The following is a 13,258-nucleotide window of genomic DNA, read 5'->3' on the forward strand; positions in this document are numbered from 1 at the left end:
TGCCACAGAAGAATCTCAACAGTATGCAACCGTAATAAAGGGCTTAACATTTTGGGACACTTTATGAACTGGAGGAGCTCTCAAGTCTTCCCCCTCGAGTGACACTAGGGTACGTGAACCAAGACTTACCTTCATGGAAATTGTAGCGATGGTGGATCGAGAGGTCCCAGCCTCCGATCTCGGAGATGCCCATATCATGGCCAGACACCTGGGTGGTCTGAGAGTCCCAGATCACCTGCTCGCAGTTGCTGTAGGCGTAGCCGACCTTCACGACTGCCCACGTCACCCCGTACACGCGTTGCCTGAAAACAAAATGGCCGTCCGTCAAAATGGCTGTCCATCACGGGAAAGGAGTGAAAGAGCGGGATTTATTTATTTATTTATTTCACAGTGGGTGATACCTTTGTTTGTGTGTCCAGCACTTACCTGTAAACGTTGAGTCTGTTCCACGCGTAGGTGAACTTGATGTCTGGATCAGCTTCGAACGTCTTCTCAAACAAGATTCCCTCGATGGTGATCCGGAGGTGGATCCGGCGGAGCGTTTCCGGGATGCTAGATGGGGTCAGTTGCAACTGGATGGTCGACTCATACCCAGAGGCTCTGTGCAAAATAAATAAATGGATAAATAAACAAATAAATAAGTAAATAAATGAATAGATAAATAAAATAATGAAAATGAGGAAGAATGTGAACAATAATGAAAAAAGAATTATGAGGAAAATGATACTAAAAAGAGTGAACGCTTGGTCCTAAGTGAATAGTAATGAGGAAAAGTGTGAATAACAATGAATAAAAGAAAAATCAGTGAACGAAATCTTAAGGTCGTACAGTTGATACAAGGGCTTAGAAATTTGCCATACGAAGATATGCACTATAACTTACTCTCTGAAAAGACGAAGAGTGCGGGGTGAGCTAATAGAGGTATTCAAGTGAGTCAAGGGTGATGCAGGCAAAGTCGTCATATTAAGACAAATGGACAGGACTCGTAGCAATGGAAATGAATTGGACAGATCTAGGTTAAAGAAGGAAGTAGGTGAGATCTGCTTTACCAACAGCGTGGTTAACGAATGGAATAAGACTCAGTAACCATGTAGTGAGTGCTGAAACAACTGGTCTGAGAAGATTAGATAACTTTATGAATAGGGATGATAGGTGGTAATGGACATGGAACTACCTAGTGTAGGCCTTATAGTCTCTTGCAGTCTCCCCGATTCTTATGTTATGTGAACTGTTGAGTTCAAGATTATTTTTCTAAGATAAATTTCCTATTAATTCTTTATTCTCTATAGTAGTCTTTGATGCTTGTTCTGCCTACCACAAAGCTATTCTAATGTCCTGAGTAACGTCCTTACATGCGCTAAAGGCTAAGCCCATCACAATGTACGCAGATAGACAAAGCAAAATACAGTACATACAGGAGATAAATGCAAGTTGATCTATTTGTAACTCTACTATAATTGTTACAATTGAGGAAAACGCTAAACTGTTAAGACTTGGGGCCACTTAAGACCATCCTTTGGGCCACATTTGGTCCGCGGGCCACGAGTTTAACATTCTTGACCTATCCGAAGAAGCGATTCACAAACAAACTATTCAGTCAACTTGGAGTACTGCATACAGTTGAGCCCTACACATCCTACCTGAACGAGTTATACACGAAGTTGGTCCCAACAACTTTTATCCACGGTAATGACTAGTATGGATAAAACATTCATAATCTACCCGGAAGAGTAAAACACGAACTCGATACCTTTATAACTTACCTGGATAAGTGATGCACAGATACTATTATGCTCTCGACAACCTACCTAAAGGAGAGGTACACGAAATCAACACCTTCGCAGGTTATCTAAACCCTTGACAACCTACTTTAAGGAGACATGCTTGAAATCAACACCTTCGCAGGTTATCTAAACCCTTGACAACCTACTTTAAGGAGACATGGTTGAAATCAGCACCCTTCCAGCTTATCTGAATGAGTAATACATCCAATGAAACCCTTGGCAACCTACCTGGAGGAGTGGTACACGAGGTTGAGTCCCGTCCCGGGGATAGGAAGAGACTCCTGGACCACTTGGGACTCGGCGAGGATGGCGGAGCACTCTGGACATCCTCCCTGGAAACCGTGCTTCCAGGTGGCGAGGACCACCGGCTTGAGGATGTCATAACGATGGTCTGGGCAAGGGCTGGGAGGCGGTGGAGGGATGACTTCGGCTGTGGTCATTATCACTGTTTCCATGACAACCACCTGGTGCGAGGAAGAGAGAAGGAGTGAGAAGTCGAGTAGAGGGGAGGCCACGCTTGAGAAAGTCTTTCGTTCTAATTAGGGGGATTGCTTCTGGACCGGGAGACTCAAAATAGGCTACGAAGAATAAAGGGAGGAGGAGGGAGGGAGATATCTGATATATATATATATATATATATATATATATATATATATATATATATATATATATATATATACATACATAACTGTTATTGTTAACGAAATCATCATCATCAACAAAAACTATGACGATGGATGATGATAGTGGTTCATTATTATTACCATGATTATAATCTCCACCATTATCATCATCAAGAACCCATGACTTGTACATGCTCGTGGTCCTGCAAAATGGACCCGTGAAGAGGTACAACCCTGAGGGGCTGGCACTCAGTCTTCGGAGTGGGCCCAAGACACCTCTTTGACAACTTCAAATTTACACTTTTTCACACTTGGGAGCTGGCAGTCGGCGACTACTGTCCTCTCCCTACTACTTTCAGACAGTGACACAGAAACAGTCCCACATTGAAACGACACAGAGAGAGAAGAAGGGGGAAGGAGAGGATGAGGAGGGAAAGGAGATGGTGAGGGGGGAAGAAAGTGAAGGGGGAAGGAGATGGTGAGGGGGGAAGAAAGTGAAGGGGGAAGGAGAGTAAGAGGGGGGAAAGGAGAGGGTGAGGGGGGAAGGAGAGTAAGAGGGGGAAGGAGAGTGAGAGAGAGAGGGGAGGAGAGTGAGAAGGGGACGGAGAGTTAAAAGAGGAAGGAGAGGGGGAGGGGGAAGAAGAACGAGAGGGAGTAGGAGAGTGAACGGGGAAAGGAGAGTAAGAGGGGGAAGAAGAAGGGGAGGGGGAAGAAGAAGGGGAGGGGGAAGGAGAGTGAGAGGGTGAAGGAGGAGGAGAGGTATAAAGGAAATGAGAGAAAGACTCGATCACTCAAACGTACCATTACGAGCAACCAAACCAGCACCAACCCCACTCACCTCGTTCCAGGGTACCCAGAGTGTTCTCGTGACGGGGAGGAAGGGCGACTTCCCGAAGAGCAGCCTGACGGCGCCGCCACCGTTCACCATGAGGTCGAACCAGCCACCTTGCCTCGTCAGGGTGAAGCCAGAGTCAGCCAGGCGGTAGTGGGAGACTCTCACGCCCAAGAGACCCGTGCCACGCCCACTGATGACACGCCCACGGACAACGGCGGCCTGGCTGTAGGTCAAGGAGGAAGAGAATGGCAAGTAAGTAAAACGTGGAAAGAAAGTGTTTGCAAGAATTAGTCGAGAGAACAGTATGTGTGTACTGTGATTTTGTGAGTGTACACATACACACACACAATGTATACATATATTCCTTCAGGCATATTGAATTACATGGTACAGCAAATTGGGCTCTGAGGAGTTTTCAAGTGTTGTAGAAATATCTTTGGCATGGAGATGCAAAGAAAACTAAATTACCGGTAGAAGCCATTTAATGGGTACAGTAAGTAAAAAGACGCTTTGCTAATCAGAGAGCATTTTTCAATTGTAACAGATACAGAGAAAGGAAGAATATAAAGGCAGAAAGTAAACACCGGGAGAGGGTAAAATAACCACTGGGAGAGGTCACAGAAAAGGTGCCTGTTGCTGTACCCTAGTGCTCGCGAGTACCCTCTCTCAGCTTAAGTCTTCTACAGGTAATTTAGTTTTGTTTACCTCTCCTTGCTAGAGATATCTTCCGAAGACTTGAAAATCTTCTTTGAAAAACCAGAACCCAATTTGCGGTAGCATATAATTCAATATGCCTTAAGAAAAATATCTTGCTGCGCTCCTCCAATATATAAAGATAAATAAATAGATAGATATTATATATATATATATATATATATATATATATATATATATATATAAACGTATACATTTGTACATTTATGCATATATACACACCTATACATCTGTACATGCATTGATATATAAATACACATGTACACACAGTGCGCGCACGCACACACACACGCACGCACACACACACGTGCACACACGTGCATGCACACACACACGTGCACACACACACACACACACACACACGCACGCGCACACACAAACACACACACACACACACACACACACACACACACACACACACTCGATGGCGCAGTTGGTAGATTTCCAGTTGCCACTACGGCGGTCTGTGTTCGAATCCCGCCCAGGGCTGAAATAATTTCAGTATCGCTGCACTGTGAGTCGTTACTCCAACTCTCCTGGGCGGGGAGTTGGGTGTGTGTGTGCGTGTAAGGTCACAACATTACCCATATATCGGTCATATACAGTATGAGCTAAGCTCTCTTCCAGAGGCAAATAGCTGTTGATCACAAGTCCAACGCGTGATCCAATACCATGGTGAATCACACACACACACACACACACACACACACACACACACACACACACACACACACACACACACACACACACACACACACACACACACACCACCCTGCCCACTCGAGGTAACCTTGTGCGCACATGTATAATTGGTAATAATAATAATTATGCTTACGCTAATAAAAAGACAAAATAATAATGATAATAATAACATTATTGTTATCATTATCTTTATTATTATCATTAATGACAATGTGTCAACATTAATTAATAAGCACATTCAAAATTATTATTGAGCTGAAACCAATTTCAGGAACAAATAAAAAGATTAATTAACGAACAATTAAATCAGAATTTTCAGTCCTGTTGTAGAAAATGCAAAACATGTGTAAACACGAAAAACAAGCAAAAATGCGGAAAACACTCCAATATGCGCAAACGTACGCACGTACACACACACACACACACACACACACACACACACATACACGCACAAAAATATTATGTACACAAAATTCGGATCATATGTCAGACTTGAAGTCAGAAGGCCGCATCGCATTGGTTCCATTATCGTCAGCATTTGCTTGTTCGTTTGAGCAGAAACGACTTCGGTCACAATCTATCATTTTTTCGAATCTCCAAAAGTCAAATTACCTTTGCGTCATATACTGAGAATCTGCAAGACGACTCAATAAAAACTAAACTTATTCAAATGTTAGACACATTGTAGAAATGTTCTTGGGGAAGCCGAGAATACAATGAAGTCTTTTTTTAAGCTATTCAAATTCACAACATTTAACGAGAATCGGCCTAGAGTGAAGCGGGCGCAAATTTGCCAAGTACCTCTTCTCGATTTTTAAAAACCGTAAGAACGTTGACGATTAAATACGTTATACAAATTGAATAACTGTTAAGTAAGACGATATTGCTGAGCTTCATGTTCATCTTACAGGGTTGCCGCCAGGCAATTTTATTCAGAGGATTAAATGAAATAGAGGAGAGCGTATTTTGGTGCTAACTTTAAGATATTTTAGATTATTTTAATTTTTTTTAGATAATTTTCAAACTTTTTAAAATATAAATATTTTTCTTTCAATTTACCGAAATACTAAATTTGATTAAAGAAATATTCAAACGTACTTTTTTCCTTCTCAACGCTCTTGTCATAATGAAAACAGTATCAGTGGTAAATCTAGTGCCAGTGGTACTGGTACTAGCAGTGACGTTCGTAGTGCTACTGTCACTGGTACTCGTGGTGGTACTGTTTCTAATAGTGCCAATGGTAGTGGTACTAGTATTGGTAGTGCCACTGGTACTTGTAGTGCCAGGGCTACTGGTAGTGGTATTGGTTGTGACAGTGCTATTGGTACAAGTAGTGGTAGTGCCAGTGATATTGGTAATGGTACTGGTAGTGGCAGTGTCAGTGGTTCTGGTAGTGGCAGTGTCAGTGGTTCTGGTAGTGGCAGTGTCAGTGGTTCTGGTAGTGGCAGTGTCAGTGGTTCTGGTAGTGGCAGTGTCAGTGGTTCTGGCAGTGGCAGTGGTTCCGGTAGTGACAGTGACAGTGGCACTGGTAGTGGCAGTGTTACAGGTAGTGGCAGTGGTACTGGTAGTGGCAATAGTAATAGTGGCAGTGGCAATGGTAGTAGTGGCAGTGGCAATGGTAGTAGTGGTAGTGGCAGTGGCAATGGTAGTAGTGGTAGTGGCAGTGGCAATGGTAGTTGCAGTGGCAATGGTAGTAGTGGTAGTGGCAGTAGCAATGGTAGTAGTGGCAGTGGCAATGGTAGTGGTAGCAATGGTAGTAGTAGTGGCTAGGGTAGTAGTGGCAGTGGCAATGGTAGTAGTGGTAGTGGTAGGGTAGTGGTAGGGTAGTGGTAGTGGCAGTGGCAATGGAAGTAGTGGCAGTGCCAGTGGCAATGGTAGTAGTGGCAGTGCCAGTGGCAATGGTAGTGGCAGTGCCAGTGGCAATGGTAGTGGCAGTGCCAGTGGCAATGGTAGTAGTGCCAGTGGCAATGGTAGTAGTGATAGTGGCAGTGCCAATGGTGGTAGTGGTAGTGGCAGTGCCAATGGTGGTAGTGGTAGTGGCAGTGCCAATGGTGGTAGTGGTAGTGGCAGTGCCAATGGTGGTAGTGGCAGTGCCAATGGTGGTAGTGGTAGTGGCAGTGCCAATGGTGGTAGTGGTAGTGGCAGTGCCAATGGTGGTAGTGGTAGTGGCAGTGCCAATGGTGGTAGTGGTAGTGGCAGTGCCAATGGTGGTGGTGGTAGTGGGAGTGCCAATGGTGGTGGTGGTAGTGGGAGTGCCAATGGTGGTAGTGGTAGTGGGAGTGCCAATGGTGGTAGTGGTAGTGGCAGTGCCAATGGTGGTAGTGGTAGTGGCAGTGCCAATGGTGGTAGTGGCAGTGCCAAGGGTGGTAGTGGCAGTGCCAGTGGCAGTGCCAATGGTGGTAGTGGCAGTGCCAAGGGTGGTAGTGGTAGTGGTAGTGCCAAGGGTGGTAGTGGTAGTGCCAAGGGTGGTAGTGGCAGTGCCAAGGGTGGTAGTGGTAGTGGCAGTGCCAATGGTGGTAGTGGTAGTGGCAATGGTGGTAGTGGCAGTGCCAATGGTGGTAGTGGTAGTGGCAGTGCCAATGGTGGTAGTGGCAGTGCCAATGGTGGTAGTGGCAGTGCCAGTGCCAATGGTGGTAGTGGTAGTGCCAAGGGTGGTAGTGGTAGTGGCAGTGCCAAGGGTGGTAGTGGCAGTGCCAGTGGCAGTGCCAATGGTGGTAGTGGCAGTGCCAAGGGTGGTAGTGGTAGTGGTAGTGCCAAGGGTGGTAGTGGTAGTGCCAAGGGTGGTAGTGGTAGTGGCAGTGCCAAGGGTGGTAGTGGTAGTGCCAAGGGTGGTAGTGGCAATAGTGGTAGTGGCAGTGCCAATGGTGGTAGTGGTAGTGGCAATGGTGGTAGTGGCAGTGCCAATGGTGGTAGTGGTAGTGGCAGTGCCAATGGTGGTAGTGGCAATAGTGGTAGTGGCAGTGGCAGTGGCAATGGTGGTAGTGGCAGTGCCAAGGGTGGTAGTGGTAGTGCCAAGGGTGGTAGTGGTAGTGGCAGTGCCAAGGGTGGTAGTGGCAGTGCCAAGGGTGGTAGTGGTAGTGGCAGTGCCAAGGGTGGTAGTGGTAGTGGCAGTGCCAAGGGTGGTAGTGGTAGTGCCAAGGGTGGTAGTGGTAGTGCCAAGGGTGGTAGTGGTAGTTCATGGGTGGTAGTGGTAGTGGCAGTTCATGGGTGGTAGTGGCAGTTCATGGGTGGTAGTGGCAGTGCCAATGGTGGTAGTGGCAATAGTGGTAGTGGCAGTGGCAGTGGCAATGGTGGTAGTGGCAGTGCCAAGGGTGGTAGTGGTAGTGCCAAGGGTGGTAGTGGTAGTTCATGGGTGGTAGTGGTAGTGGCAGTTCATGGGTGGTAGTGGTAGTGGCAGTGCCAATGGTGGTAGTGGCAATAGTGGTAGTGGCAGTGCCAGTGGTGGTAGTGGTAGTGGCAGTGGCAATGGTGGTAGTGGCAGTGGCAATGGTGGTAGTGGCAGTGGCAATGGTGGTAGTGGCAGTGGCAATGGTGGTAGTGGCAGTGGCAATGGTGGTAGTGGCAGTGGCAGTGGCAGTGGCAATAGTGGCAGTGGCAGTGGCAATGGTGGTAGTGGCAGTGCCAAGGGTGGTAGTGGTAGTGGCAGTGCCAAGGGTGGTAGTGGTAGTGGCAGTGCCAAGGGTGGTAGTGGTAGTGGCAGTGCCAAGGGTGGTAGTGGTAGTGGTAGTGGCAGTGCCAAGGGTGGTAGTGGTAGTGGCAGTGCCAAGGGTGGTAGTGGTAGTGGCAGTGCCAAGGGTGGTAGTGGTAGTGGCAGTGCCAAGGGTGGTAGTGGTAGTGGCAGTGGAAATGGTGGTAGTGGTAGTGGCAGTGCCAAGGGTGGTAGTGGCAATGGTGGTAGTGGCAGTGCCAATGGTGGTAGTGGTAGTGGCAGTGCCAATGGTGGTAGTGGCAGTGCAAATGGTGGTAGTGGAAGTGCCAGTGCCAATGGTGGTAGTGGCAATAGTGGTAGTGGCAGTGGCAGTGGCAATGGTGGTAGTGGCAGTGCCAAGGGTGGTAGTGGTAGTGCCAATGGTGGTAGTGGCAGTGCCAGTGCCAATGGTGGTAGTGGTAGTGCCAAGGGTGGTAGTGGTAGTGGCAGTGCCAAGGGTGGTGGTGGTAGTGGTAGTGCCAAGGGTGGTAGTGGTAGTTCATGGGTGGTAGTGGTAGTGGCAGTTCATGGGTGGTAGTGGCAGTTCATGGGTGGTAGTGGCAGTGCCAATGGTGGTAGTGGCAATAGTGGTAGTGGCAGTGGCAGTGGCAGTGGCAATGGTGGTAGTGGCAGTGCCAAGGGTGGTAGTGGTAGTGGCAGTGCCAAGGGTGGTAGTGGTAGTGGCAGTGCCAAGGGTGGTAGTGGTGGTAGTGGCAGTGCAATGGTGGTAGTGGCAGTGGCTATGGTGGTAGTGGCAGTGGCAATGGCAGTGGCAATGGTGGTAGTGGCAGTGGCAGTGCCAATGGTGGTAGTGGTAGTGGCAGTGCCAATGGTGGTAGTGGTAGTGGCAGTGCCAATGGTGGTAGTGGTAGTGGCAGTGCCAATGGTGGTAGTGGTAGTGGCAGTGCCAATGGTGGTAGTGGTAGTGGCAGTGCCAATGGTGGTGGTGGTAGTGGTAGTGGTAGTGGGAGTGCCAATGGTGGTAGTGGTAGTGGCAGTGCCAATGGTGGTAGTGGTAGTGGCAGTGCCAATGGTGGTGGTGGTAGTGGTAGTGGCAGTGCCAATGGTGGTGGTGGTAGTGGTAGTGGCAGTGCCAATGGTGGTAGTGGTAGTGGCAGTGCCAATGGTGGTAGTGGTAGTGGCAGTGCCAATGGTGGTAGTGGTAGTGGCAGTGCCAATGGTGGTAGTGGTAGTGCCAATGGTGGTAGTGGTAGTGGCAGTGCCAATGGTGGTAGTGGTAGTGGCAGTGCCAATGGTGGTGGTGGTAGTGGTAGTGGCAGTGCCAATGGTGGTAGTGGCAGTGCCAATGGTGGTAGTGGCAGTGCCAATGGTGGTAGTGGCAGTGCCAGTGGCAGTGCCAATGGTGGTAGTGGCAGTGCCAAGGGTGGTAGTGGTAGTGCCAAGGGTGGTAGTGGTAGTGGCAGTGCCAAGGGTGGTAGTGGTAGTGCCAAGGGTGGTAGTGGCAGTGCCAAGGGTGGTAGTGGTAGTGCCAAGGGTGGTAGTGGCAGTGCCAATGGTGGTAGTGGTAGTGGCAATGGTGGTAGTGGCAGTGCCAATGGTGGTAGTGGCAGTGCCAATGGTGGTAGTGGCAGTGCCAATGGTGGTAGTGGCAGTGCCAGTGCTGGCAGTGGCAGTGCAGCAATGGTGGTAGTGGTAGTGCCTAGGGTGGTAGTGGTAGTGGCAGTGCCAATGGTGGTAGTGGCAATAGTGGTAGTGGCAGTGGCAGTGGCAATAGTGGTAGTGGCAGTGCCAATGGAGTGGCAGTGGCAATGGTGGTAGTGGCAGTGCCAAGGGTGGTAGTGGTAGTGGTAGTGCCAAGGGTGGTAGTGGTAGTGCCAAGGGTGGTAGTGGTAGTGGCAGTGCCAAGGGTGGTAGTGGTAGTGCCAAGGGTGGTAGTGGCAATAGTGGTAGTGGCAGTGCCAATGGTGGTAGTGGTAGTGGCAGTGCCAATGGTGGTAGTGGCAGTGCCAATGGTGGTAGTGGCAGTGCCAATGGTGGTAGTGGCAGTGCCAAGGGTGGTAGTGGCAGTGCCTTGGGTGGTAGTGGCAGTGGCAATGGTGGTAGTGGCAGTGCCAAGGGTGGTAGTGGTAGTGCCAAGGGTGGTAGTGGTAGTGGCAGTGCCAAGGGTGGTAGTGGCAGTGCCAAGGGTGGTAGTGGTAGTGGCAGTGCCAAGGGTGGTAGTGGTAGTGGCAGTGCCAAGGGTGGTAGTGGTAGTGCCAAGGGTGGTAGTGGTAGTTCATGGGTGGTAGTGGTAGTGGCAGTTCATGGGTGGTAGTGGCAGTTCATGGGTGGTAGTGGCAGTGCCAATGGTGGTAGTGGCAATAGTGGTAGTGGCAGTGGCAGTGGCAATGGTGGTAGTGGCAGTGCCAAGGGTGGTAGTGGTAGTGCCAAGGGTGGTAGTGGTAGTTCATGGGTGGTAGTGGTAGTGGCAGTTCATGGGTGGTAGTGGTAGTGGCAGTGCCAATGGTGGTAGTGGCAATAGTGGTAGTGGCAGTGCCAGTGGTGGTAGTGGTAGTGGCAGTGGCAATGGTGGTAGTGGCAGTGGCAATGGTGGTAGTGGCAGTGGCAATGGCAGTGGCAATGGTGGTAGTGGCAGAGGCAATGGCAGTGGCAATGGTGGTAGTGGCAGTGCCAATGGTAGTAGTGGCAGTGGCAATGGTAGTAGTGGTAGTGGCAGTGGCAATGGTGGTAGTGGCAGTGCCAATGGTAGTAGTGGCAGTGGCAATGGTAGTAGTGGTAGTGGCAGTGCCAATGGTGGTGGTGGTAGTGGCAGTGCCAATGGTGGTGGTGGTAGTGGCAGTGCCAGTGGCAATGGTGGTAGTGGTAGTAGCAGTGCCAAGGGTGGTAGTGGCAGTTCATGGGTGGTGGTGGTAGTGGCAGTGCCAATGGTGGTGGTGGTAGTGGCAGTGCCAAGGGTGGTAGTGGCAGTTCATGGGTGGTGGTGGTAGTGGCAGTGCCAATGGTGGTGGTGGTAGTGGCAGTGGAGGTGGTAGTGGCAGTGGTGGTGGTAGTGGCAGTGCCAATGGTGGTGGTGGTAGTGGCAGTGCCAATGGTGGTGGTGGTAGTGGCAGTGCCAATGGTGGTGGTGGTAGTGGCAGTGCCAATGGTGGTGGTGGTAGTGGCAGTGGCAATGGTGGTAGTGGCAGTGGCAATGGTGGTAGTGGCAGTGCCAATGGTAGTAGTGGCAGTGGCAATGGTAGTAGTGGTAGTGGCAGTGCCAATGGTAGTAGTGGCAGTGGCAATGGTAGTAGTGGTAGTGGCAGTGCCAATGGTGGTGGTGGCAGTGCCAATGGTGGTGGTGGTAGTGGCAGTGCCAATGGTGGTGGTGGTAGTGGCAGTGCCAGTGGCAATGGTGGTAGTGGTAGTAGCAGTGCCAAGGGTGGTAGTGGCAGTGCCAAGGGTGGTAGTGGCAGTTCATGGGTGGTGGTGGTAGTGGCAGTGCCAATGGTGGTGGTGGTAGTGGCAGTGCCAATGGTGGTGGTGGTAGTGGCAGTGCCAATGGTGGTGGTGGTAGTGGCAGTGGCAATGGTGGTAGTGGCAGTGGCAATGGTGGTAGTGGCAGTGGCAATGGCAGTGGCAATGGTGGTAGTGGCAGTGGCAATGGCAGTGGCAATGGTGGTAGTGGCAGTGGCAATGGTGGTAGTGGCAGTGGCAATGGTGGTAGTGGCAGTGGCAATGGTAGTGGCAGTGCCAGTGCCAATGGTAGTAGTGGCAGTGCCAGTGCCAATGGTGGTGGTGGTAGTGGCAGTGCCAATGGTGGTGGTGGTAGTGGCAGTGCCAGTGGCAATGGTGGTAGTGGTAGTAGCAGTGCCAAGGGTGGTAGTGGCAGTTCATGGGTGGTGGTGGTAGTGGCAGTGCCAATGGTGGTGGTGGTAGTGGCAGTGGTGGTGGTAGTGGCAGTGCCAATGGTGGTGGTGGTAGTGGCAGTGCCAATGGTGGTGGTGGTAGTGGCAGTGCCAATGGCAATGGTGGTAGTGGTAGTGGCAGTGCCAATGGTGGTGGTGGTAGTGGCAGTGCCAATGGTGGTGGTGGTAGTGGCAGTGCCAATGGTGGTGGTGGTAGTGGCAGTGCCAATGGTGGTAGTGGTAGTGGCAGTGCCAATGGTGGTGGTGGTAGTGGCAGTGCCAATGGTGGTGGTGGTAGTGGCAGTGCCAGTGGCAATGGTGGTAGTGGTAGTAGCAGTGCCAAGGGTGGTAGTGGCAGTGCCAAGGGTGGTAGTGGCAGTTCATGGGTGGTGGTGGTAGTGGCAGTGCCAATGGTGGTGGTGGTAGTGGCAGTGCCAGTGGTGGTAGTGGTAGTGGCAGTGGCAATGGTGGTAGTGGCAGTGGCAATGGTGGTAGTGGCAGTGGCAATGGCAGTGGCAATGGTGGTAGTGGCAGTGGCAATGGTGGTAGTGGCAGTGGCAATGGTGGTAGTGGCAGTGCCAATGGTAGTAGTGGCAGTGGCAATGGTAGTAGTGGTAGTGGCAGTGCCAATGGTGGTGGTGGCAGTGCCAATGGTGGTGGTGGTAGTGGCAGTGCCAATGGTGGTGGTGGTAGTGGCAGTGCCAAGGGTGGTAGTGGCAGTTCATGGGTGGTGGTGGTAGTGGCTGTTCATGGGTGGTGGTGGTAGTGGCAGTGCCAATGGTGGTGGTGGTAGTGGCAGTGCCAATGGTGGTGGTGGTAGTGGCAGTGCCAATGGTGGTGGTGGTAGTGGCAGTGGCAATGGTAGTGGCAGTGGCAATGGTAGTAGTGGTAGTGGCAGTGCCAATGGTGGTGGTGGCAGTGCCAATGGTGGTGGTGGTAGTGGCAGTGCCAATGGTGGTGGTGGTAGTGGCAGTGCCAATGGTGGTGGTGGTAGTGGCAGTGCCAATGGTGGTGGTGGTAGTGGCAGTGCCAGTGGCAATGGTGGTAGTGGTAGTGGCAGTGCCAAG

General features: G+C 50.4%; 1 protein-coding gene and 1 long non-coding RNA gene across 8 annotated transcripts in view; one reads left to right on the forward strand and one right to left on the reverse strand.

The window, feature by feature from the left end:
- The window catches only part of LOC143027848 (uncharacterized), a 93,380-nt gene that overhangs the window by 32,888 nt on the left and 47,234 nt on the right, over positions 1–13,258 (forward strand). For all 3 annotated transcript variants that reach the window (XR_012966656.1, XR_012966655.1, XR_012966657.1), the window contains exon 2: positions 3,256–3,494. This is a non-coding gene — a long non-coding RNA (uncharacterized LOC143027848). The remainder of the gene's footprint in view (positions 1–3,255; positions 3,495–13,258) is intronic.
- The window catches only part of LOC143027847 (teneurin-m-like), a 1,035,709-nt gene that overhangs the window by 12,417 nt on the left and 1,010,034 nt on the right, over positions 1–13,258 (reverse strand). For all 5 annotated transcript variants that reach the window (XM_076189526.1, XM_076189527.1, XM_076189524.1 and 2 more), the window contains 4 exons: positions 3,246–3,465; positions 2,013–2,248; positions 427–600; positions 130–302 (listed from right to left, as the gene is read on the reverse strand). In XM_076189526.1, the coding sequence (XP_076045641.1) occupies positions 130–302; positions 427–600; positions 2,013–2,248; positions 3,246–3,465 (803 nt within the window). The remainder of the gene's footprint in view (positions 1–129; positions 303–426; positions 601–2,012; positions 2,249–3,245; positions 3,466–13,258) is intronic.

This window comes from Oratosquilla oratoria, chromosome 8 (assembly GCF_046742065.1).
Source record: "Oratosquilla oratoria isolate Oo_2021 chromosome 8, ASM4674206v1, whole genome shotgun sequence".
NCBI classification, from domain to species: Eukaryota; Metazoa; Arthropoda; class Malacostraca; order Stomatopoda; family Squillidae; genus Oratosquilla; species Oratosquilla oratoria.